This window comes from Salvelinus namaycush, chromosome 20 (assembly GCF_016432855.1).
Source record: "Salvelinus namaycush isolate Seneca chromosome 20, SaNama_1.0, whole genome shotgun sequence".
In the NCBI taxonomy this organism is placed as follows: Eukaryota; Metazoa; Chordata; class Actinopteri; order Salmoniformes; family Salmonidae; genus Salvelinus; species Salvelinus namaycush.
The window spans coordinates 52,319,278-52,347,115 of record NC_052326.1 but is presented as its reverse complement, the minus strand read 5'-3'; the positions used below and the strand labels follow the sequence as shown (position 1 = coordinate 52,347,115).

At 43.6% G+C, this 27,838-nt stretch overlaps 1 protein-coding gene across 2 annotated transcripts in view; it reads right to left on the bottom strand.

Moving 5' to 3' along the window:
• The window catches only part of LOC120065501 (semaphorin-3D-like), a 172,191-nt gene that overhangs the window by 51,832 nt on the left and 92,521 nt on the right, over nt 1–27,838 (bottom strand). For both annotated transcript variants that reach the window (XM_039016554.1, XM_039016555.1), the window contains exons 3-5: nt 18,155–18,315; nt 17,861–17,923; nt 16,754–16,873 (exon numbers count right to left, since the gene is read on the bottom strand). In XM_039016554.1, coding sequence (XP_038872482.1) covers nt 16,754–16,873; nt 17,861–17,923; nt 18,155–18,315 — 344 coding nt within the window. The remainder of the gene's footprint in view (nt 1–16,753; nt 16,874–17,860; nt 17,924–18,154; nt 18,316–27,838) is intronic.

Here is a 27,838-nt window from a genome sequence, read left to right as displayed (position 1 = left end):
TGAGGCTGCATTTATTGTAGCTGGGGATTTTAACAAAACAAATTTGAGGAAAGTGCTACCGAAGTTCTATCAACACATTGACTGTAGTTGTCAAGTTGACCTCCTTGTGCAATTCCCCACTTGAAAAGGACATTCCCTCCACATGAAGATTTTAACTGGATTTCACTCAATAAAAAGCCATGGAATCAGTTGTTTGTCTTTTATTTACCATTCTTTGGTTGGCAGTAAACAGGTGAAAAACCTCAAAAAAAAGAAAAGATGACAAATACAAGTTATTATTTGAGTTGACAGCCTAATTAAATACAAAATTATCCACATTCACCCAGATAAACACATTTCTGCCATTATAAAATACAAGGTTTCCACTTTTAAGCAAATGTTTCCCAAAATAGAAACCCACCATTTTTAATCAAATGAGCAGAATCAGTATATTTTTATCTAAATTTGCATTTTTACCAAATACATTCAAAATATTTTTAGAAGTAAAAAATTACATTTATTTTCTAATCAGTAGTTTTAAGCAGACAAATCTTACATTTTTTAGCCAAAGATTTTTTAGACTATACATTTGTTACTGAATTAAGAACTTGGTTTACTAAGATTTCTACTAAGTTTAAATTACTTTTAACCATTTCAAACAAGTTCTATCAACAATGAATTTGGCTCTTCTTACTTTTCCTTTATACCCCACAAACAACATTTGAAGTTATAAATACCACTGCAAAAGTCCTATCAAAGTTAAGAGTTAAGAGTGTGTTTTCCAGAGTATCATTAGCAGTGCACTGCTTTAGTCAGTCTAGCCAAGCATGGCCAATATGGCGCTTACCGGCTGTCTTTCACAGTTTTGTGGAGGGCTTGGACTTGCACAGTCACCTTGATCACAAAGATGAAGTTTCATTGGTCTTGTGGTGTTACAAATGCTCCTTTCACTGCGGTCTAAAGACAACAGCAGAGCCAGGTGCTGGCACGCCCAGATTGCCTGGAAGATTTGTTCCACCTGGTTCACCACTGATTGAAGGAGGAGGAGTTTCACCACTGAGGAGCTCCCAGGCAGTTTGTCAGCACACCTCCCACTCAATCTTCCCACGGGAACCGATGGAAAGATCGTAAATCAGCACCTACATACTGCCGGTCAGCTCCGAGTTTGATCCTCAACTGGTAGCAAGACAACCAGGCGTCGAACATCTCTGTGCAGGACTGTGGTTTGCGTAGCTTCTTTCAGGACTTTGGCCGATGGCCGGTTTAGTGCAGGTTTTGTGACAGGAAGGCAGGAGCTTTGGACCACTTTGACGTTCACGTCTCGAACAATGCCCTTAGCATCTGGATTAACGCTCACCACCCGTCCTAGCTTGAATTGGCCCCTCACTGCATTTTGATCACACAACCAGACAATATCTCCGACAGCAACGTTGCGATATGAAGTGTGCCATTTACTTCTCAGAAATAAGTTTGGGCCGGCAAGCTGGCTCCAAGACCTCCAGAATTTGTTGACCTGGTTCTGCATCTCTCTGAGTCTCTTGTAAGGGTAGTTCGCAAAGTCAAATGTTCTGATCTCACCGCTTGGAGAGGCCCGGCCCAGGAGAAGTGTGTTGGGTGACACATACTGTACGCTTTCTTCATGGCTCTGCACCCTGGCATCTATTGGGCATTCGTTGGCAAGGTTTGCAGCAAGTTGTAGTGTTGTCTGAAGCTCGCTGTAGCTAAGGCCAGTGTTGTTGCCCAGGCTCTGCAGTGCCTTCTTGAGAATGCGAACAGCGGCTTCAGCAGCCCCATTGCGGTGAGGTGAGCCAGCAGGGTGAATTGTCCACTCCCATTTGGTACCTTTTTGAGCCGACATCTCTTCTATTGAAGTTCTATTCTGAGCATCCAGGAACTGGTACAGCTCTCTTAGGACAGGTTTGGCGCCGATGAAGTTTGTCCCCGGGTCGGACCAGATCTTTCTTGGGTGCCCTCTAATTGCAGTAAAGCGTTGGTAAGCCATCAAGAAGCTCTCTGTCGACATTGTGTTGACCAGGTCTGCATGAATTGCCCTGCTGGCCATACAGCTGAAGACGACACCCCACACTTTCATTGAGACCCGTTTCTTGATGTCATCTTTGACAAGGTACGGTCCGAAGAGGTCGACTGTAGTGAACTCGAACGGAGCTGCAGGTGTGGCTCTTTCAGCAGGTAAGTCAGCCATTACCTGTTCGCACCTTTTTGCTCTTGACTTTTTGCAGAAAAGGCAGTTATCCACTACTTTTTGGGAAATTTTTCTTCCTTGGATGACCCAGGCTTTCCTCCTCATTTTCAGCAGGGTTGCAGCCACACCTTCATGACACTCATCGTGCGCCTCCCGTGCCAATAAAGTAGAGACCCATGCATTGAAAGGCAGAAGGGGAACTGCAGCGCCATCCTCCCTGAAGCCATGGATTCTCCCACCGCAGACTAGTAACCCAGATTCTGGCTCTCTGTACACAACCAAGCGGTCCGTAGTGGTAGTTGGGAACGTCACCCCCTCTTGAGCAGCAAGATAGATGTCTCTTATTACCTCTTGACGTTCTGTGGCGGTGATAACTCCTTTTGTGGGAATCGCCTCCCACTTTGGGGTCTCGATGGACTTTGTTGCAGATCTAAACTTTCTGGCGGCTCTCCAGATAAAAGCAACAGTCTTGATTAGACACTTTAGGCTACTAAAGCGCCTCTCATCCAGCAAGTTTAGGACAGCTGCACCAGCAGGAAATCGTCCCACAAGACTTGGAAGACTTCTTTTCGCTTGGGCTCTGGTGAGTGCTGCCACAAATGACTTCTTTTGCATATTGTTAATGCTCTCTCGAGCTGTCACAGACACATCTTTTGACGACATAATTGGCCAATCGCTCTCTGGAAGATATAGAAACTCTGGCCCTTGCTGCCACTCTGAATGGGCATCAAGTTCCTTTGGCCCAGCTCCTCGAGTGATAATGTTGGCTATGTTGAGTGGTCCAGGGATCCACCACCAGTCCTGTAGCCGTGTGCTCTCTTGGATCTCTCCAATTCTATTAGCGAAGAAAGTCTGAAATCCATAGCTTTCTCGCTGGATAGCTCCAAGAACAGTCTGACTGTCTAACAAATGGTACCACCTTTTTATCTGGATCTGGGTATGCTGTTCAAAGTACTTTTTCAGGCGGCTTGCAAAGACTGCACCGCAAAGTTCTGCTTTGACTGCATCCCCCTTCTGGTCTAGTGGTGTCAGCTTTGCTTTTGACTCCACTAGTCGAATTGTTAATTGTTTGTTGCAGTTCCACCGCAGGTAGAGGACAGCACCATAGGAGCTCTCACTGCCATCTGAAAAAGTGACAGCGACTGGTTCAGTTGTTGCCTTTGGTGGAGTAAGAGCCCTTGGGAACATTACTTTGCTTAGCTGGACGTACTCCTCAAAAATTCCAATTGCATCTTTGCGGAGCTCATCCGACAAGGGAAGGTCCCATGTGTCCTTGACTATGCTGCACTTTGATTTTGCCTCTTGGAATGCCCTTCGGACCAAGATAGCCCCTCTTTGCTTTGATGGCGTTGTCAGGCCAACTGGGTCGTACAAACCAGCAACTTGACTCAGCAGTTCACGTCTTGTCAGCGGGTCTGGTGTCTGTGCTCGTACTTCTTCTAGCAGTAAGTCTTGCCCAAGTCTCATCTTTTTCTTCCGCCTGGAGAAGTTGACCCTCACCATGACATGCAACATGTCTTCATCCACAATGTAGCCGAGACCGAGCGCCTTGTTGTCTTCCTCCTTAAGCTGATTTGGCAGGACAACAATATTTGGTGATGCCTTTTCTCTTTCTCCTTTATTTTGGCCTGAGAAGACCCAAGGCTTCAGTGCAAACCCTCCTGCTTTTAGAATCAGCTCCACATTCTTTGTGATGACTTCGAGTTTTTCACGGCAGTTGTGGGATGTCAAGATGTCATCGACGTAGCTGTGCTCATGTAATACTTGGCATTCATCTGTGAGGTGGCTGAATTGAGGCAGGTTAGCCGTCTCCCTCATGGCCAGTTGTGCTATGCACCCTGCTGGCTTGTCCCCGATATTCACTCTGGTTATGGCGTATTGTTCCACCTCATCGCCCTCTGAATCCCGCCACAAGAACCGGTGTAGATGGACTTCCCTCTCCTCGAGCCACACAGAATTGTACATTTTTCTGACGTCTCCTAGAGCGGCGTAGGAGCCTTGGCGGAACTTGAGGAGGGCAGCTCGAATCGGATTGAGAACGTCAGGGCCTTTCATCAGAAGGTCATTGAGACTTTGGCCTTTGTACTTCTGACTGCTGTTCCAGACAAGTCTTACCGGAGTTGTAACAGAGTGGGGGTTGGGTGCGATAAGATGACTAATATACCAGACAGGTCCATTCCAGTTGGTTAGATCCTCTTTGGTCAGCTTTCTTGCAGCCCGGCGGTCAACCATTTCGTGGACTTGAGCACCATAGGCTTTTTTCCACTGCGGTTCTTTGGCGAGCTGTCTCTCTGTTCTGAGAAAGGTTACCTCCACTGCTTTTATGTTGTTTGGCAATGTAGATGGGTCAATGAGCCATGGATACCTTGCATGCCAGTGTGGACTATCACTGTGGTCATCAGCACCAACATAAGTCAGGCCACCCTTAACAACTTCCAGCTCCCTTTCTTCAGCCAGAGTCATTTCTTTGCCACCAAGTTGACAACTGCCGCAGCGACATCCTCCACATTTTGGGGTGCAGGGGGCGCCAATGCTATCCCATCTCCACCACTCAATAAAATCCCGAGTGGAAATAGCAGAATAAGAAGACTTGATGGTAGGTTTGGTGCAGATATGTTCTTCATACATCAATGCTGCTGTTCTCATGGATCTGGCGAAGTGCGCTCTGGACTGGTGTGCTGTAACTGTAGCCTCTTCAAACAGACCAGGGTGTGTCCCTGCAATTGTCTTTCCCAATGGCCCATCCCATAGTACAAGGTCCCCAACGGTGCGTATTTTCTGTGGGACCAGTCGCCCTTCCTTATGGCTTATCAAAAGCTGTATCTCTCTTGGTCTAACAAGTTCATTTTGGGGGACATCTGGAAAGAATTTTTGGAGTCTTTTGGCTGTCACATGTTTGTGAATCTCTGCAATGCTGTCCAAACCATAGCAGAGGAGTTGGTGGGATCTGACATTGCCTTGCTCTGTGCGGACCCGGATCTTTAGGAGGTACCGTTTTGTGGTGACTTGAACTTTCATTCCTCCCACACCATGGACAACAAGGGTTATGGCTTCACTTCTAAGGTTCAAACGATCAGCTGCATCATGAGTTATATAGTTTGTATCCGATGCCAGGTCGATCAAAGTCCCAACTTTTTGTCCTGCATTGGCCGTGACCTCTAAGAGCATCATGATGACTGGCCACTCCACTATTCCATTCTCTGCTAGAAGACTGGGTTGGTTGGACACAAGAGAGGTTCTGGCTATAGTGTTGCAAAAGGCATTGCAACACTTCTCTGCAAGTTCAGGTGAGAGACTTTTAATGAACTCTTCTTGGGCTTGGGTATAACGCTCTCTTGTGTCACCTCCCACTTTGCTGTTATTGGACCTCTGGACGACATTCCCTTTGGATGTACCAGCTCTCGGGCAGAGGTAATAGTGGTGTTCTGCAGCACGCTGTTCTATGCAGTCTGGCCTCCTGCACAGAAACTCTGATTTACAATAGTCACCTTCCTTGTGAATCTCCAGGCATCTTTTGCAGGCTCCCAGCTTCCTGACAGCATCTCTTTTCTCTGACAGCTTAAGCGTGCAAAACTTTTGGCAGAAATATAGCCTTTTCTTATGCTTGCAGTCTCCGCAGACCACACATCCTTGAGCCTGGTCGCTTAGTTGGGTGGAGGTTCTGGTTCGAGCTTGCCGAGGTTCAGATTTCAGTTTTGGTTCCTCCTCTCTCAGTTGGTCCAGCTTCTCATAGATGGCTTCTTGACCTTGAAGAAACTTGTGGAGGTAGTCAAATCGCTTGTCTTCTTCAGCTTCATCACCTTTGCCAGCTACATGAAGAAGCCATTCCTTCTTCAGGCCATCAGGAAGTTTACTCTCTATTGTCTTTGTTACAAGAGGGTTCTTTATAGCACCGGTCTTGCCAAGCTCGTTCAGATCGACCAGGGCTTTTTCTACTGATTGGATAAGCTCAACAATCCTCCTGGGCTGGTTACCTTTAACTGCTTGGAGTCTTTGGAGCTCTTCTACTATCTCAAGGGCTATAGTTGTCTTATTTCCAAAGCGGTTCTCCAAGACCCGGAAAACCTCCTCAGCAGTTGTGTAAGTTGTCAGGTGAAGGTCTCGTATGGTCTTCTCATCCACACTGTCGAGAAGTTGGAACTTTTTAACCTCTCTGGATCCAGTAGGTTCTCCCTGCATCTGGAGCGCTTCCCAGTCTTTTTTCCACCGGTGAAACTCTCGGCGGATGCCAGAAAACTTTGGGAGGGCAGCAGGCTTTAATTTAATTGCTGGTGTGGCCACAGAACTGTTTGAAGTAGTACTCAATCTGCTGGTTTCTCCTCTAACGTGTGCCCCTGTAAAGTCTGCTTGTCTTATTGTGAGATTTGGCAGGATAGTTTCAAGGTCTTTGATACGACTCTGGAAATGTTGTTGCTCTGCTGGGGGGGCCCAGCACTTCCAATGTTTATGCACCTCCTTCGCAGCCTTCACAAGTTTCTCTAGTTGTCCGATCATGAAGAGATATGCATCTGGGTTTTTACTTGGGTCCACAGCTCCCACGTTTTCTGCTTGCGACTCTGCTGTTGTAATTGCTTGTGTCAGTTCATATTCCCCGAAATTGGCCCACAATGTCTTTTGTATGAGATCCTTTAGCTCTTGCAGTTCTCACACTCATTGGCTGTTTTGACCAAGTCAGACTTCTGCTGCTCGCTCAACTCCTCTGCATCAGAGTTTTCTTCAATACATTGCCCCTCTACATCATCGTTGGCTTCCAGGACTTTGCCAGCTTCTGCAGTGAGCTTCCTAAAATTGTCTCTGAGCTCCTCTTCTGGCATCATTGTATGCATTCGTAGCACATTATTGGCCAGACGGGAAAACTGACGCTTCGCTGATGTCCTTGCGGTCTTTAGCTGCTCCACCAGTAATGAATCAGCCATTTCAATCACAGCAGCAGGCGGGAACAGTCTTTACTTGTCTCTATGGACACGTGTGGTCACTTTTCTGGTCCTTTTCCAGTCTTGAGCCACGGTTTTTCACTGTCAAGTTTTGACCTCCTTCTTGTGCAATTCCCCACTTGAAAAGGACATTCCCTCCACATGAAGATTTTAACTGGATTTCACTCAATAAAAAGCCATGGAATCAGTTGTTTGTCTTTTATTTACCATTCTTTGGTTGGCAGTAAACAGGTGAAAAACCTCAAAAAAAAGAAAAGATGACAAATACAAGTTATTATTTGAGTTGACAGCCTAATTAAATACACAAAATTATCCACATTCACCCAGATAAACACATTTCTGCCATTATAAAATACAAGGTTTCCACTTTTAAGCAAATGTTTCCCAAAATAGAAACCCACCATTTTTAATCAAATGAGCAGAATCAGTATATTTTTATCTAAATTTGCATTTTTACCAAATACATTCAAAATATTTTTAGAAGTAAAAAATTACATTTATTTTCTAATCAGTAGTTTTAAGCAGACAAATCTTACATTTTTTAGCCAAAGATTTTTTAGACTATACATTTGTTACTGAATTAAGAACTTGGTTTACTAAGATTTCTACTAAGTTTAAATTACTTTTAACCATTTCAAACAAGTTCTATCAACAATGAATTTGGCTCTTCTTACTTTTCCTTTATACCCCACAAACAACATTTGAAGTTATAAATACCACTGCAAAAGTCCTATCAAAGTTAAGAGTTAAGAGTCTGTGTTTTCCAGAGTATCATTAGCAGTGCACTGCTTTAGTCAGTCTAGCCAAGCATGGCCAATATGGCACTTACCGGCTGTCTTTCACAGTTTTGTGGAGGGCTTGGACTTGCACAGTCACCTTGATCACAAAGATGAAGTTTCATTGGTCTTGTGGTGTTACAAATGCTCCTTTCACTGCGGTCTAAAGACAACAGCAGAGCCAGGTGCTGGCACGCCCAGATTGCCTGGAAGATTTGTTCCACCTGGTTCACCACTGATTGAAGGAGGAGGAGTTTCACCACTGAGGAGCTCCCAGGCAGTTTGTCAGCACAGTAGTACTCGTGCTGGAAAAACACACGACCACTGTTACTCCAACTTCCGGGATGCCTACAAGGCCCTCCCCCGCCCTCCATTCGGCAAATCTGATCACGACTCCATTTTGCCCCTCCCTTCCTATAGGCAGAAACTCAAACAGGAAGTACCCGTGCTGAGGACTATTCAATGCTGGTCTGACCAATTGGAATACACGCTTCAAGATTGTTTTGATCACGCGGACTGGGATATGTTCTGGGTAGCCTTCGAGAATAACATTAACGAATACACTGATATGGTAACTGAGTTTATCAGGAAATGTATAGGATATGTTGTACCTACTGTGACTATTAAAACTATTAAAAGCACTCGCGCAAAACTGAAAGCGCTAACCATCGCATTTAACCATGGCATGGTGACTGGGAATATGGCAGAATACAAGTGTAGTTATTCCCCCCGTAAGGCAATCAAACAGGCAAAACTTCAGTACAGAGACAAAGTGGAGTCGCTCAGACACGAGACGTATGTGGCAGGGTCTCCAGACAATCACGGACTACAAAGGGGAAAACCAGCCACGTCACGGACACAAACATCTTGCTTCCGGACAAGCTCAACACCTTCGCCCACTTTGAGGATAACACAGTGCCACCGACGAAGCCCGCTACCAAGGAATGTGGGCTCTCCTTCTCCGTGGCCGACGTGAGTAAGACATTTAAGAGTGTTTAAGCTTGCGTCCTCAGAGCATGCGCAGACCAGCTGGCTGGAGTGTTTTTGGACATATTCAATCTCTACCAGTCTATTTTTCATAATGTGGAGTGGATTTTCATAATGTGGAGTGGATTTTCATAATGTGGAGTGGATTTTCATAATGTGGAGTGGATTTTCATAATAGAGTGGATTTTCATAATATGTAGTGGATTTTCATAATGTGGAGTGGATTCTCATAATGTGGAGTGGATTTTCATAATGTGGAGTGGATTTTCATAATGCGGAGTGGATTTTCATAATGTGGAGTGGATTTTCATAATGTGGAGTGGATTTTCATAATATGTAGTGGATTCTCATAATGTGGAGTGGATTTTCATAATGTGGAGTGGATTTTCATAATGTGGAGTGGAATTTTCATAATGTGGAGTGGAATTTTCATAATGTGGAGTGGATTTTCATAATGCGGAGTGGATTTTCATAATATGTAGTGGATTCTCATAATGTGGAGTGGATTTTCATAATGTGGAGTGGATTTTCATAATACGAGTGGATTTTCATAATGTGGAGTGGATTTTCATAATACGAGTGGATTTTCATAATACGAGTGGATTTTCATAATGTGGAGTGGATTTTCATAATGTGGAGTGGATTTTCATAATATGTAATGGATTCTCATAATATGTAGTGGATTCTCATAATGTGGAGTGGATTTTCATAATGTGGAGTGGATTTTCATAATGTGGAGTGGATTTTCATAATGCGGAGTGGATTTTCATAATGTGGAGTGGAGTTTCATAATGTGGAGTGGATTTTCATAATGCGGAGTGGATTTTCATAATGTGGAGTGGATTCTCATAATGTGGAGTGGATTTTCATCATGTGGAGTGGATTTTCATAATGTGGAGTGGATTTTCATAATGCGGAGTGGATTTTCATAATGTGGAGTGGAGTTTCATAATGTGGAGTGGATTTTCATAATGTGGAGTGGATTTTCATAATACGAGTGGATTTTCATAATGTGGAGTGGATTTTCATCATGTGGAGTGGATTTTCATCATGTGGAGTGGATTTTCATAATGTGGAGTGGATTTTCATAATGCGGAGTGGATTTTCATAATGTGGAGTGGATTTTCATAATGTGGAGTGGATTTTCATAATGTGGAGTGGATTTTCATAATGTGGAGTGGATTCTCATAATGTGGAGTGGATTTTCATCATGTGGAGTGGATTTTCATAATGTGGAGTGGATTTTCATAATGTGGAGTGGATTTTCATAATGCGGAGTGGATTTTCATAATGTGGAGTGGATTTTCATAATGTGGAGTGGAGTTTCATAATGTGGAGTGGAGTTTCATAATGTGGAGTGGATTTTCATAATGCGGAGTGGATTTTCATAATGCGGAGTGGATTTTCATAATGTGGAGTGGATTTTCATAATGTGGAGTGGATTCTCATAATGTGGAGTGGATTTTCATCATGTGGAGTGGATTTTCATAATGTGGAGTGGATTTTCATAATGTGGAGTGGATTTTCATAATGCGGAGTGGATTTTCATAATGTGGAGTGGATTTTCATAATGTGGAGTGGATTTTCATAATGTGGAGTGGAGTTTCATAATATGGAGAGGTGCAGCAGTCTAAGGCATCGCAGTTTGTGAGGTGTCACTACAGACCCAGGTTCTCAGGCTGTGTCAAAGCCGACCGTGACCGGGGAGACCCATGGGGTGGTGCACAAAAGCATTTATGATATCCGCCCTACAATTATTAATTTTTATAAAGAAAAAGAAAGGTGGTTTGAGTCTCTCTCTTTGTGATCTGTCAGAGCCAACAAAGAGAAATAAAAAGTCAGAGTTTAGTCATGGAGATGGAACAGAGAGTTTAGTCAGAGAGATGGAACAGAGGGTTTAGTCAGAGAGATGGAACAGAGGGTTTAGTCAGAGAGATGGAACAGAGGGTTTAGTCAGAGAGATGGAACAGGGAGTTTAGTAATAGTTTAGTCAGAGAGATGGAACAGGGAGTTTAGTCAGAGAGATGGAACAGGGAGTTTAGTCAGAGAGATGGAACAGGGAGTTTAGTCAGAGAGTTGGAACAGGGAGTTTAGTCAGAGAGATGGAACAGGGAGTTTAGTCAGAGTTTAGTCAGAGAGATGGAACAGGGAGTTTAGTCAGAGTTTAGTCAGAGAGATGGAACAGAGAGTTTAGTCAGAGTTTAGTCAGAGAGATGGAACAGGGAGTTTAGTCAGAGAGATGGAACAGGGAGTTTAGTCAGAGAGATGGAACAGGGAGTTTAGTCAGAGAGATGGAACAGGGAGTTTAGTCAGAGTTTAGTCAGAGAGATGGAACAGGGAGTTTAGTCAGAGAGATGGAACAGAGAGTTTAGTCAGAGAGATGGAACAGGGAGTTTAGTCAGAGAGATGGAACAGGGAGTTTAGTCAGAGTTTAGTCAGAGAGATGGAACAGGGAGTTTAGTCAGAGAGATGGAACAGGGAGTTTAGTCAGAGAGATGGAACAGGGAGTTTAGTCAGAGAGATGGAACAGGGAGTTTAGTCAGAGAGATGGAACAGGGAGTTTAGTCAGAGAGATGGAACAGAGAGTTTAGTCAGAGTTTAGTCAGAGAGATGGAACAGGGAGTTTAGTCAGAGAGATGGAACAGGGAGTTTAGTCAGAGTTTAGTCAGAGAGATGGAACAGGGAGTTTAGTCAGAGAGATGGAACAGAGGGTTTAGTCAGAGTTTAGTCAGAGAGATGGAACAGGGAGTTTAGTCAGAGTTTAGTCAGAGAGATGGAACAGGGAGTTTAGTCAGAGAGATGGAACAGGGAGTTTAGTCAGAGAGATGGAACAGAGGGTTTAGTCAGAGTTTAGTCAGAGAGATGGAACAGAGAGTTTAGTCAGAGAGATGGAACAGGGAGTTTAGTCAGAGAGATGGAACAGGGAGTTTAGTCAGAGTTTAGTCAGAGAGATGGAACAGAGAGTTTAGTCAGAGAGATGGAACAGGGAGTTTAGTCAGAGAGATGGAACAGAGGGTTTAGTCAGAGTTTAGTCAGAGAGATGGAACAGGGAGTTTAGTCAGAGTTTAGTCAGAGAGATGGAACAGGGAGTTTAGTCAGAGAGATGGAACAGGGAGTTTAGTCAGAGTTTAGTCAGAGAGATGGAACAGGGAGTTTAGTCAGAGAGATGGAACAGGGAGTTTAGTCAGAGAGATGGAACAGGGAGTTTAGTCAGAGAGATGGAACAGGGAGTTTAGTCAGAGAGATGGAACAGAGAGTTTAGTCAGAGAGATGGAACAGGGAGTTTAGTCAGAGAGATGGAACAGAGAGTTTAGTCAGAGAGATGGAACAGGGAGTTTAGTCAGAGAGATGGAACAGAGAGTTTAGTCAGAGAGATGGAACAGAGAGTTTAGTCAGAGAGATGGAACAGGGAGTTTAGTCAGAGAGATGGAACAGGGAGTTTAGTCAGAGAGATGGAACAGAGAGTTTAGTCAGAGAGATGGAACAGAGAGTTTAGTCAGAGAGATGGAACAGAGAGTTTAGTCAGAGAGATGCAACAGAGAGTTTAGTCAGAGAGATGGAACAGGGAGTTTAGTCAGAGAGATGGAACAGAGAGTTTAGTCAGAGAGATGGAACAGAGAGTTTAGTCAGAGAGATGGAACAGGGAGTTTAGTCAGAGAGATGGAACAGAGAGTTTAGTCAGAGAGATGGAACAGAGAGTTTAGTCAGAGAGATGGAACAGAGAGTTTAGTCAGAGAGATGGAACAGGGAGTTTAGTCAGAGAGATGGAACAGGGAGTTTAGTCAGAGAGATGGAACAGGGAGTTTAGTCAGAGAGATGGAACAGAGAGTTTAGTCAGAGAGATGGAACAGGGAGTTTAGTCAGAGTTTAGTCAGAGAGATGGAACAGGGAGTTTAGTCAGAGAGATGGAACAGAGAGTTTAGTCAGAGAGATGGAACAGGGAGTTTAGTCAGAGAGATGGAACAGGGAGTTTAGTCAGAGAGATGGAACAGGGAGTTTAGTCAGAGTTTAGTCAGAGAGATGGAACAGAGAGTTTAGTCAGAGAGATGGAACAGGGAGTTTAGTCAGAGAGATGGAACAGAGAGTTTAGTCAGAGAGATGGAACAGGGAGTTTAGTCAGAGAGATGGAACAGGGAGTTTAGTCAGAGAGATGGAACAGGGAGTTTAGTCAGAGAGATGGAACAGAGAGTTTAGTCAGAGAGATGGAACAGGGAGTTTAGTCAGAGAGATGGAACAGGGAGTTTAGTCAGAGAGATGGAACAGGGAGTTTAGTCAGAGAGATGGAACAGAGAATTTAGTCAGAGAGATGGAACAGGGAGTTTAGTCAGAGAGATGGAACAGGGAGTTTAGTCAGAGAGATGGAACAGGGAGTTTAGTCAGAGAGATGGAACAGGGAGTTTAGTCAGAGTTTAGTCAGAGAGATGGAACAGGGAGTTTAGTCAGAGAGATGGAACAGGGAGTTTAGTCAGAGAGATGGAACAGAGAGTTTAGTCAGAGAGATGGAACAGAGAGTTTAGTCAGAGAGATGGAACAGGGAGTTTAGTCAGAGAATCAAATCAAATGTTTTTGTCACGCACACTGAGTACAACAGGTCTAGACTTTACCGTGAAAATGCTTGCTTACGAGCCCTTCCCAAAGATGCAGAGTTTAAAACGGTGACACGAGATCAATAAAATATTATGTGTATATTATGTCAGCGGAATTGTTGTTGTTATTGCCTACCACTGGCCCGTCAGGAAGTTCAGGATTCAGTTGCAGAGAGAGGTGTTCAGACCAAGGGTCCTGAGTTTAGTGATTCTCTTGGAGGGGACTATGAGCTGTAGTCAATGAACAGCATTCTCACATAGTTATTTCATCTCTTGTCCAGGTGGGAGAGGGCAGTGTGAAGTGCAATTGAGATTGCATCATCTGTGGATCTGTTACGGCGGTATGTGGATTGGAGTGGATCTAGGCAGTCTGGGATGATGGTGTTGATGTGTGTCATGACCAGCCTTTCAAAGCACTCTATAATTACAGATGTGAGTGCTACAGGGTGATAGTCATTTAGGCAGGTTACCTTTGAGCTTTTGGGAACAGGGACAATGGTGGTCAGCTTGAAACATGTTGGGATTACCGACTGGGACAAGGAGAGACTGAAAATGTCTATGAAGACACTTACCAGCTGGTCTGCGCGTGCTTTGAGAACACACGCTGGTATTCCTTCTGATTGTTAACCTTTTTAAACGCTTGCTCACATCGTCCATGGAGAGTGAGTTCACACAGTCATCCAGAAAAAAAGTAGATAGACTTTAGTCAGAGAGATGGAACAGGGAGTTTAGTCAGAGAGATGGAACAGGGAGTTTAGTCAGAGAGATGGAACAGGGAGTTTAGTCAGAGAGATGGAACAGGGAGTTTAGTCAGAGAGATGGAACAGGGAGTTTAGTCAGAGAGATGGAACAGGGAGTTTAGTCAGAGAGATGGAACAGGGAGTTTAGTCAGAGAGATGGAACAGGGAGTTTAGTCAGAGAGATGGAACAGAGAGTTTAGTCAGAGAGATGGAACAGGGAGTTTAGTCAGAGAGATGGAACAGGGAGTTTAGTCAGAGAGATGGAACAGGGAGTTTAGTCAGAGAGATGGAACAGGGAGTTTAGTCAGAGAGATGGAACAGGGAGTTTAGTCAGAGAGATGGAACAGAGAGTTTAGTCAGAGAGATGGAACAGAGAGTTTAGTCAGAGAGATGGAACAGAGAGTTTAGTCAGAGAGATGGAACAGAGAGTTTAGTCAGAGAAATGGAACAGAGGGTTTAGTCAGAGAGATGGAACAGGGAGTTTAGTCAGAGAGATGGAACAGGGAGTTTAGTCAGAGTTTAGTCAGAGAGATGGCACAGGGAGTTTAGTCAGAGAGATGGCACAGAGAGTTTAGTCAGAGAGATGGAACAGAGAGTTTAGTCAGAGAGATGGAACAGAGAGTTTAGTCAGAGAGATGGAACAGAGAGTTTAGTCAGAGAGATGGAACAGAGAGTTTAGTCAGAGAGATGGAACAGGGAGTTTAGTCAGAGAGATGGAACAGAGAGTTTAGTCAGAGAGATGGAACAGGGAGTTTAGTCAGAGAGATGGAACAGGGAGTTTAGTCAGAGAGATGGAACAGGGAGTTTAGTCAGAGAGATGGAACAGGGAGTTTAGTCAGAGAGATGGAACAGAGAGTTTAGTCAGAGAGATCGAACAGAGAGTTTAGTCAGAGAGATGGAACAGAGAGTTTAGTCAGAGAGATGGAACAGAGAGTTTAGTCAGAGAAATGGAACAGAGGGTTTAGTCAGAGAGATGGAACAGGGAGTTTAGTCAGAGAGATGGAACAGGGAGTTTAGTCAGAGTTTAGTCAGAGAGATGGAACAGGGAGTTTAGTCAGAGAGATGGAACAGAGAGTTTAGTCAGAGAGATGGAACAGAGAGTTTAGTCAGAGAGATGGAACAGAGAGTTTAGTCAGAGAGATGGAACAGAGAGTTTAGTCAGAGAGATGGAACAGGGAGTTTAGTCAGAGAGATGGAACAGGGAGTTTAGTAAGAGTTTAGTCAGAGAGATGGAACAGGGAGTTTAGTCAGAGTTTAGTCAGAGAGATGGAACAGGGAGTTTAGTCAGAGAGATGGAACAGAGAGTTTAGTCAGAGAGATGGAACAGGGAGTTTAGTCAGAGTTTAGTCAGAGAGATGGAACAGGGAGTTTAGTCAGAGAGATGGAACAGGGAGTTTAGTCAGAGAGATGGAACAGGGAGTTTAGTCAGAGTTTAGTCAGAGAGATGGAACAGGGAGTTTAGTCAGAGAGATGGAACAGGGAGTTTAGTCAGAGAGATGGAACAGGGAGTTTAGTCAGAGAGATGGAACAGGGAGTTTAGTCAGAGAGATGGAACAGAGAGTTTAGTCAGAGAGATGGAACAGGGAGTTTAGTCAGAGAGATGGAACAGGGAGTTTAGTCAGAGAGATGGAACAGGGAGTTTAGTCAGAGAGATGGAACAGAGAGTTTAGTAATAGTTTAGTCAGAGAGATGGAACAGGGAGTTTAGTCAGAGAGATGGAACAGCGAGTTTAGTCAGAGTTTAGTCAGAGAGATGGAACAGGGAGTTTAGTCAGAGTTTAGTCAGAGAGATGGAACAGGGAGTTTAGTCAGAGAGATGGAACAGAGAGTTTAGTCAGAGAGATGGAACAGGGAGTTTAGTCAGAGAGATGGAACAGGGAGTTTAGTCAGAGAGATGGAACAGAGAGTTTAGTCAGAGAGATGGAACAGGGAGTTTAGTCAGAGAGATGGAACAGAGAGTTTAGTCAGAGAGATGGAACAGAGAGATGGAACAGGGAGTTTAGTCAGAGAGATGGAACATGGAGTTTAGTCAGAGTTTAGTCAGAGAGATGGAACAGGGAGTTTAGTCAGAGAGATGGAACAGGGAGTTTAGTCAGAGAGATGGAACAGGGAGTTTAGTCAGAGAGATGGAACAGCGAGTTTAGTCAGAGTTTAGTCAGAGAGATGGAACAGGGAGTTTAGTCAGAGAGATGGAACAGCGAGTTTAGTCAGAGTTTACTCAGAGAGATGGAACAGAGAGTTTAGTCAGAGAGATGGAACAGAGAGTTTAGTCAGAGAGATGGAACAGGGAGTTTAGTCAGAGCCTCTCTACTGGGTTATTGACATGGGAAACATATGTTTACATTGTCAAAGCAAGTGAAGTAGATAATAAACAACAGTGAAATAAACAATAAAAATGAACAGTAAACATTACACTCACAGAGGTTCCAAAAGAATAAAGACATTTCTCTCTCCCCTGTCCCAGGTCTATGTAGGTGCATTGTGGGTGGTAGGCCCCGGTGCCACAGACGTACACATGGGTCCCCCCCCACCCCCTCTCCTTTCCTCACCTCAGTGCTGTGTCCCAGGTCTATGTAGGTGCATTGTGGGTGGTAGGCCCCGGTGCCACAGACGTACACATGGGTCTTATTGAAGGGCTGGAGGAGACGCACGTAGTTGGCGCAGTCAGTCTGAAACAACGTTAGGATTTACATTAAACATACGTGACACACTTCTACAGTACAGTCATAGTCAACAGAGATTAAACATGATATATAAATGCCATTTAGCAGATGCTTTTATCCAAAAGCGACATACAAAGTGCATACATACAGTACGAGTGCATACATACAGTACGGGTGCATACATACAGTACGAGTGCATACATACAGTACGGGTGCATACATACAGTACGAGTGCATACATACAGTACGAGTGCATACATACAGTACGAGTGCATACATACAGTACGGGTGCATACATACAGTACGAGTGCATACATACAGTACGAGTGCATACATACAGTACGAGTGCATACATACAGTACGAGTGCATACATACAGTACGAGTGCATACATACAGTACGGGTGCATACATACAGTACGAGTGCATACATACAGTACGAGTGCATACATACAGTACGAGTGCATACATACAGTACGAGTGCATACATACAGTACGAGTGGCCCCAGCCAGAATTAAACCCTCGATATTTGCGTTGAAAGTACCAACTGAGCTACAGAGGACCATCCTAAATCCTGTTCTTCTACCCACCAGCCTCATTAACCAGTTCGCTATCTTTGCCTCAAGGCCGATTTATTTATGAAGAAATCGACCAAAACAATTGATTGAAACTTGTCAGATTAGAATCACCTGTTGCCTCTGGTTGTTATTGTGTGTAAATGTCAGTCAGGTCCCATACAGAGGGATGAGAACCTACCCGTCTCCCCTGGGTCTCATAAAACACAAAACAACATGACCATCAATAAAGACAGGCCTTGTTTTAATGATACACTATGAGGGATACTTGGCCTTGTCCCAATAATGTACTATGAGCGTGCCAGAGGACTACTAAATAAGGCCTCAGATCCTCAGAGCACCTAAACAGCTTTGTGGGAAAGTTCATCCCATGTTGTTTATCCATGTTTGTTCTGGCTCTTAGAGCTGTTGTTACTTACCGACAGGTTCTTCCCTGCCAATCTGCAGTGTTCCACGTGTTCCTCCACAGCTGGCCAGTAAATCTAAAGGAGGGAGGGAGGGATACAGGTGAGGCATAAATATGGATACGGTACGCCTTTCATCATTACTTTATGATACCCCTCTGTGTTTTATTGAGAACGTGGCGATCTAAGAGAACACAGTTGGGAAGGAGCCTTGACTGATTCAAAACAGAGTCATGGTAATGTCATGGTGCTGGCCTTAACTCTACATTTACACGTAGATAGGGAGATTCACTGAGGTGCTGTCTGTACCGTGCGTGTAGGAAGAGCCAGGCTGTCCGAGTGGAGAAGGTAGATGTGGTCTCTACCCCCTACCAGGAGCCAGCCACGGTCCTCATCCAGCAGCAGGGACTGGTAACCTCCACTCACACCTCTGTCCCAGAACACGCTGGAACTGTTCATCCAACGCAAGTCTACAGAGAGGGAGGGAGAGAGGGAGAGAGAGAGGCAGAGGGGGGGGTAGAGGGAGAGAGAGCAGGGGGGGAGGGTGGGAGGGATGGCGAGAGAGAGCAAGAGAGGGAGGAGAGGGGGAGGGAGACAGGGGGAGGGGGTGAGGGAGAGCGAGAAAGAGGGAGGAGAGGGAGAGAGGGGGGAGACAGGAGAGAGAGAGAGAAAGAAAGAGGGAGAGAGAGAGAGAGAGAGGGAGAGAGAGAAAGAAAGAGGGAGAGAGAGAGAGAGAGGGAGAGAGAGAGAGAGATTTAATGTTTTGAAGTAACAGAATCAATTGAATCAGAGTTGGCAGAGAGCAACTATTGGTCAAAAACAAGCACTAAAAAAACTTGGACTGCATTTATCACAACCATCAGTTTGTCCAAACTACATACAATTTTAACTGATGTTTTTATTTTAGTTTTCCAAATCTAGTCTGTAGTCTGAGTACATTGACATGATTGATAAACAACATGTCAATCAAAGCTCATTCACTCAGTCAAAACAACAATGAAATCAGCCACTTTATGAAAATACGGTCCCTGGATACTCAAGTTGGAAAGTACATAGTTGCAATGTGTGTAATTCCAATAAACAGAGCAACTCAATCTCCCCCCTAAAAACAAACACATGTACATCCAGCATGCACGGGGCGAGCAACACCAGCGAACACTCGACAACCTATCTAGGGATCTTGTGTTTAACCGGTCAGAAAATGACCTGCACAAATCACAGCAAATTAACCCTGTAGCCCGGCTTTCCCACTCTGGGCTCTCTCTCCTGATAAATCAAAAGAAAAGTCCTGGCTGCTCAATTCAACTCCAAAACAACTCCTATAAAGTAGATGTTTACAGTGCTATAACCCTACATTATGTCATTTTAAGGGTTGCAGAGAGGATATATGGTAAGTAAATAACTTCATTTATTTATACTTATCCAGCACAAAGGCCCAACACTTTATCAAGACTCTAGACACAAGAGTCTAGAGACAAGAGACAAGAGTCTAAAGTCCAGAGTCTAGAGTCTAGACACAAGAGTCATAACTCTAACCTTCTGCTGTATAAGACAGCTTTGGAAGAAGGAGGAGGAGGAGGATGATGAGGGCGAGGATGAGGAAGAGGAGGAAGAGGAGGAGGAAGAGGAGGACGAGAGAACGAGGAGGATGACGAGGAGGAGGATAAGGCCTCCTTGGGTCAGTTCCACTGCTGAGGTAGCTATCAACAATCAGTGTCTCATGAAATATGTTTAACAAAAATAACTGGTTTATTTACCAAGTCACCCTTTCTCCATGTTTACATTTCATATTAACATAATATTATCTGTGAACCGCTCAAATATCAAATTAAATGTTTCAGCCATAGACTAAACCTTGATTTAATGAGAAGGATGTGTAGGAAAATAATTATGGATAAGCACTGTAAAATCCAACGTATAACTAATAAGACTGGAGATATGTGTGTAAATAAACTATGGAGTCTGACATCTCACCACCCCCATCTCACCACCCCCCTTTTTCCACATTTTGTTACGTTACAGCCTTATTCTATAATGGATAAAAGTTGTTTTTCCCCCCTCATCAATCTAACAACAATATATACCCCACAATGACAAAGCCAAAACAGGTTTTTCAATTTTTTTGCAAATGTATTACATTTTTTTTTTTTAAGAAATACCTTCATTACATAGGTATTCAGACCCTCTGCTATGAGACTCTAAATTAAGCTCAAGTGCATCCTGTTTCCATTGATCATCCTTGAGATGATTCTACAACTTGATTGGAGTCCATCTGTGGTAAATTACATTGATTGGACATGCAATTGAAAGGCACACACCTGTCTATAACAGGTCCCACAGTTGACAGTGCATGTCAGGGCAAAAACCAAACCATGAGGTCGAAGGAATTGTCTGTAGAGCTCCGAGACAGGATTGTGTCGAGGTACAGATCTGGGGAAGGGTACCAAAAATGTGCACCATTGAAGGTCCCCAAGAACACAGTGGCCTCCATCATTCTTAAATGCAATAAGTTTGGAACCACCAAGACTCTTCCTAGAGCTGGCCGCCCGGCCAAACTAAGCAATCAGGGGAGAAGGGCCTTGGTCAGGGAGGTGACCAAGAACCCAATGGTCACTCTGACAGAGCTCCAGAGTTCCTCTGTCACGCCCTGACCTTAGAGATCCTTATTTATTCTCTATGTTTGGTTAGGTCAGGGTGTGACTCGGGTGGGAAAATCTATGTTTTCTATTTCTTTGTTGTTTTGCCGTGTGTGTGGTTCCCAATCAGAGGCAGCTGGCTATTTGTTGTCTCTGATTGTGGATCATATAATAGTTGTCATTTTCCGTTTGGGTTTTGTGGGGTGTTGTTTTCTGTTTAGGTTGTTTCCCTGACAGAACTGTGCACTTTCATTTTCTCCTTTTGTCATTTTGTTTGAGTGTTTTTGTGAACATTAAATTATGAACACTTTCCACGCTGCGCTTTGCTCTCATTCCGACGACGAACGTTACATCCTCGTGGAGATGGGAGAATCTTCCAGAAGGACAACCATCTCTTCAGTACTCCACCAATTAGGCCTTTATGGTAGAGTGGCCCGACAAAGCAAATATATATTTTTTTAATAATTGACACATGCGCCGAATACAGTGAAATGCTTACTTACAAGGCCTTACCCAACAATGCAGTTTTAAGAAAAATATCCCAAAAATAATAAATAAAAGTAACAAATAATTAAAGAGCAGCAGTAAAATAACAATAGTGAGGGTACCGGTACAGAGTCAATGTGCGGGGGCACCAGTTACCGCACGGCAAGCGGTATCGGAGCACCAAGTCTAGGTCCAAAAGGCTCCTTAACAGCATCTACCCCCCAAGACATAAGACTGCTGAACAGCTAATCATGGCCACCCAGACAATTTACATTGACCCCCCCCCCCCCCCCCCTTTGTTTTTACACTGCTGCTACTCACTGTTTATTATCTATGCATAGTCAGTTTACCTCTACCTACATGTACAAATTACCTCAACTAACCTGTACCCCCACACACTGACTCGGGGGGTACCCCCTGTATATAGCCTCGTTTGTAACGGGTGTCATCGGAAGGAAGAGACCAAGGCGCAGCGCTCTTAGAGTTCCACATCATTTAATCACGAAGTGAAACTAAAACAGGACAAAACAATAAAGAATACAACGACCGAACAGCTTCGATGTGCAAACTCCCTGCACACAAACAAAGAACAAGATCCCACACAGAAAGAGGGAAAAGGGCTGCCTAAGTATGATCCCCAATCAGAGACAACGATAGACAGCTGCCTCTGATTGGGAACCACACTCGGCCAGAAACAAAGAAATACAAAACCTAGAATTACAGAACATAGAATGCTTACCCAAATCACACCATGACCAAAACAAATTAGAGACATAAAAAGGATCTCTAAGGTCAGGGCGTGACATCGTTATTGTTATTTAATGTTTTACATTTTATTACATTTTTTAACTTTAGTTTATTTATTAAATATTTTCTTAACTGTATTTCTTGAACTGCATTGCTGGTTAAGGGCTTGTAAGTAAACATTTCACGGTAAGGTCTACCTACACCTGTTGTATTCGGTGCATGTGACAAATACAATTTGATTTGATCTGTTGATTTTTGCTTCAGTCCCAAATGTCAGTCCTTTCTCTCTCTGTTGTTAATAGAAAGCCTCTGTGCTGCACACTGTGCAACGTGTCTCTCGAGCTGGTCACCACAGCCCACTGTCTGCTGATGGAGATGGATGAGGAGCAGCGGACGGTATAAAGTCATGAAGTATCCTCTTCAGCCATCACAGAAGACTTCATGACAGATGTGAAAATTTCTCAGTTCCAACCCAGGGATTCCAGAACCCTTTCTAACCACATTCCAGAACTAGTGGCACTCTGCTCCATTCAGCTCTCTGTCAGAACAAAGCCTTCAGAGCTCAATGGGGGAAAAGTCATGCTTTATCTCTCCTCTAAGTGTCACAGTCCATTTGGACCCCCAACATCCTCTAGCAGTAGAGAGCAGCCAAGGTGAGACAGTCCATTTGGACTCCCAACATCCTCTAGCAGTAGAGAGCACCCAAGGTGAGACAGTCCATTTGGACTCCCAACATCCTGTCTAGTAGTAGAGAGCCCCCAAGGTGAGACAGTCCATTTGGACCCCCAACATCCTGTCTAGTAGTAGAGAGCCCCCAAGGTGAGACAGTCCATTTGGACCCCCAACATCCTGTCTAGCAGTAGAGAGCACCCAAGGTGAGACAGTCTGACTCAGTACTGCACAAAGCAGAAGTATATCCTAGGAGGGCTGGTGAGGTCATCTCTATGAACAACTACAAATGAATACATACAGTACTGATCTAATCATCATTTCACATACGCATGTAAACAAGTGCACACAGTCACACGGTCACATTTCATGGTACCTTCTAGATCAGTTCTATCCACCTAAATCCACCCTGTTTTTATTATGTCAAGTTACCCTGAAAATAGGAGAGACTTGGGAATTACCAAACATTGAGATTGGCCTACCTCATATTTGAAAGGTTTCAAAACAGATGACCCACTCATTGTATATGTCCTCATTCTAACTGCAAGATATAAATCAGACCTTTTTTTTTTTACAGTTCCGATCAGATCAACTAGTGAGTGTAGCAGAAAATAACGCAGATCTGATCTTAATGACTTTACGATGTAATCAACATTTGTGGATAACATGTCCCATAACTATGACATTTATATGATATGATTCAGTCTCTGTGTTATTTCGACATCCTCTGTTTCCTATATGTTGCCGTGCAGAACCACTTCAAAGCATCACAACCTCTTACGGTTAGGGATAACACGAGGGTTAACTTGCACGCGTTTATTGGCCGTCTTATTGAACTCTCACAGCCCATAACTTACATCTCACTGGACGTTGTGGGAACAGTGTAGCTTATAGGTGGAATCCTGGATCTCTTTCATTTGGCACCAACTCACAGAAAGAATCACACCGTCTGATCTGAACAGACATAGCTAGGAAATGTGTCTCCAATTAAAAGGAAAATAAAATGTCAACCATTACGAGATAAGAAAGTTCAGGGAGAGTAACAGGGCATGTCCCAAATGACACCATATGCCCTTTGAAGTGCACTACTTTACACCTAGGTCAATAGGACTCTGGTCAAAAGTAGTGCAATATATTGGGAATACGGGTGCCATAGGGCTCTGGTCAAAAGTAGTGCACTATATAGGGAATAGGATGCCATTTAGGAAGCATCCACAGTCATCATCTTTTGGCTGCAGAACAGTCAATCACAGAGTTAGTATGAGGTCACATTAGTAATATGATCAAATCCAGGAACTAGACGCTGAATAGACTGTAAAATCACTTTTAGCCAGACTAAAACATTCATATACAGACACAGCTATTATTTTGTTTTCATTAGTCTATTTTGGAGTTGGATTATCAAAAAAAAACTGTGGTTGACCTGTTCTTGCACAAGTCTGTTTATTTCCCCACTCTGACAATTTATATATTTGTTGATTGATAAACCTTGATCAGTATGGACAAAATGTCACTAAGTGGGCCGATGCGGCAGAAGAAGAAACTCAATCTGATCTGATACAGACACAAGGCTCTCTATACAGACACAAGGCTCTCTATACAGACACAAGGCTCTCTATACAGATACAAGGTTCTCTATACAGACACAATGTTCTCTATACAGACACAAGGCTCTCTATACAGACACAAGGTTCTCTATACAGACACAAGACTCTCTGTACAGACACAAGGTTCTCTATACAGACACAATGTTCTCTATACAGACACAATGTTCTCTATACAGACACAATACTCTCTATACAGACACAAGACTCTCTATACAGACACAAGACTCTCTATACAGACACAATACTCTCTATACAGACACAAGGTTCTCTATACAGACACAATGTTCTCTATACAGACACAATACTCTCTATACAGACACAATACTCTCTACACAGACACAAGACGCTCTATACAGACACAAGGTTCTCTATACAGACACAATGTTCTCTATACAGACACAATACTTTCTATACAGACACAAGACTCTCTATACAGACACAAGGTTCTCTATACAGACACAAGGTTCTCTATACAGACACAAGGTTCTCTATACAGACACAATGTTCTCTATACAGACACAATACTCTCTATACAGACACAATACTCTCTATACAGACACAAGACGCTCTATACAGACACAAGGTTCTCTATACAGACACAATGTTCTCTATACAGACACAATACTCTCTATACAGACACAAGGTTCTCTATACAGACACAAGGTTCTCTATACAGACACAATGTTCTCTATACAGACACAATACTCTCTATACAGACACAATACTCTCTATACAGACACAAGACGCTCTATACAGACACAAGGTTCTCTATACAGACACAATGTTCTCTATACAGACACAATACTCTCTATACAGACACAAGACTCTCTATACAGACACAAGGTTCTCTATACAGACACAAGGTTCTCTATACAGACACAAGGTTCTCTATACAGACACAATACTCTCTATACAGACACACGGTTCTCTATACAGAGCAGTAATCCTACATTAAGCCTTTTGGCATGGCTTTGGTCACCCAGGAATGAATTGTATATCCGCACAGGGATCTGACTACATCCCTGTATGTCCGGGAGCATCAAGGAAGTATCTGTGTAGTTAAGCCCAATACGATTTACTACTAATCTGTCTAACCAATTCCAGAGACAGTTTCTTAACGTTGCAAAGTTCTCCTTTTTTCACTCTGAGACTCCATATATCCTTATTTAAGGTCAGTGTTTAGCGTGTTGAGAAATCCTGCATGTTTGTGCTGTGGCGTGTGAATGACGCAGGATAATGGCAAACATTTGTTTAATAAGACCTTCAGAGCAGATCAAACACATGGAACCTGAGAACTGGGTGTGTGCCCAACACCTGTACTGCATACTTGAAGTCGGACAGAGGTTGGAGGAGGTTGTTGTTGGGCTGAATTGACCAGCTGAATACATGTAATTCCTTCCAGGGACTTTAACGCTACAGGATAATGGGACTCAGACACACGCTACAGGATAATGGGACTCAGACACACACACACGCTACAGGATAATGGGACTCAGACACACACACACACACACGCTACAGGATAATGGGACTCAGACACACACACACACTACAGGATAATGGGACTCAGACACACACACACACATTCTAGTGGGATAGCAGTGATTAAATAAAATGGAAGCAGTTGTTATTAGGAGGGTTTGTTGGTAGATAGAAGGAGCATGGGTTTTCTAGTCCAGTAGGATTCACATGTGTCAGGGAAGTACCCTAGTTTGTTTACGTGTGGTAAGACTCTTGGCATGTGTATCAGTGCCAGGGAATAGGACTGTAACATGGACATTACCTACAATGAAGGCCAGTCTACCACCGGAGCTGTATTAGTCATGACACTGCACAGTTCTGTCTGACATCACTCCTCTTGGAATGAGTGGGGAGGGGAGGTATGGCAGGCCAGGCAGTGTCTAACCACACACACACGCACACACACGCACGCACACACGCACACACACACACACACACACACACACACACATACGGTCTCTAAAATGTTCTGGTTTCCATCAGCTCAACAATCTTCTGAACCACGGCAGGCACAGAGGCACGCCATAGAGACATCTGGAATTCCAATGATCTCCGAACACCTGGCAGCAACCTGACTGACTGACCTCAGAAACAAGAGACGTCTCCAACTCTCCCTTCGTACTGAGGAACGTCTTCAACAAACAATGACTGGGAATACATGTCAATATTTGTTCTATTGTTCACAAAAGGCTACGGTATTCAAAGTTATCTTTACTGATTCTTACCATGATAGCATGAGTTACCATGATAGCATGAGTTACCATGATAGCATGAGTTACCATGATAGCATGAGTTACCATGATAGCATGAGTTACCATGATAACATGAGTTACCATGATAGCATGAGTTACCATGTGATAGCATGAGTTACCATGATAACATGAGTTACCATGATAGCATGAGTTACCATGATAGCATGAGTTACCATGATAGCATGAGTTACCATGATAGCATGAGTTACCATGATAGCATGAGTTACCATGATAACATGAGTTACCATGATAACATGCGTTACCATGATAACATGCGTTACCATGATAACATGAGTTACCATGATAACATGAGTTACCATGATAGCATGAGTTACCATGATAACATGAGTTGAAAGGGTCCCGTGTGGCTTAGCTGGTAAAGCATGGCACTTGCAAGGTCAGGGTTTTGGGTTTGATTCCCACGAGGGGGGGAGGACCAGTATAAAGGTATGAAAAGGGTATGAAAAGGGTATGAAAAAGGTATGCGTTCTCCACTGTAAGTTGCTCTGCTAAATGATAAAATAATCATGTGCCAACATTGCTCACTGTACTGTAGGACACAAACCAGAACAACCTGTGGACCTAAAGCAGCATGCATGATCACACTCATAACAGTAACGCTCCTTAAGCTTAAGTGGGAATAACATCTTATAGTTTCTACTTTCAAAGTTGGACAGAAAATGAAAGCACAGACATATGGTAATCCACAAGGTAATAAAAAACCAACCATAGGGGGGTTGTCCTTACACCATGCTTTGGGATCAGTCACGGATTAAGGCAAACCTCACGCTAGAACCGTAGGGTGGGGATCTCCTTACATCATGCTCGGGATCAGTCACGGATACCTCACGCTAGAAGTCCCCAGGAACAACGTCAGTCTTACAGTAACCACTGGGACACTTCAAAGTACTGGACGTTTCAACAGCAGCCTATTAAAATCATTTAACAGTGGTTTTTGTCAACCCACTTTTGAACGCTCCTTTTGAAATACACCCTTGAACCTTGAGACCTGAAGACTTGCGTTGCCTCCCCTGAGAGGTAAAGACTTTACTTAGGCTTTTAGTTCTGCGGGTCGACACAGTCTTGTGAATCGCAGGAGACACAGGTTCGAAATCACTTGTTGACTCTTGTAATTGGTATGTGGTTTGTAAATGATGAAGAGAAACACATACTTCCTGCCTGGCTGGCTCCCATACAGTGAGTCATGCCAGTTGGGGTCAAGTCCTGGCAATTCCTTTGTTGAACTGGATGTGGAATTTTTCAAGAGGATTTTTCTGCCTTGATTTGATTAGAATTATTATTAATAAGTGCAATTGAGCCAAATGTTTCGATCTGATGTTTTTCTAGCGCAGTGGGAAGAAGGATGTATCAACTTAAACATCCAATCTAGTTTCAACTCCAGTATTTGTTTTCATAGTGAAGCCAGGTAGCCAAGTCTCCCCTTTTCCATTTATTTTAGTGTCAAGGATAAATCCATGGTTAACGTCAATGTGTGCTTCAATTGCCAGTTGAAAAACAGTGTTCCTTCCTGTTCTTCAGGTTTCTCCCTATGTCCAGAGGGTGTGTATTTTTGTA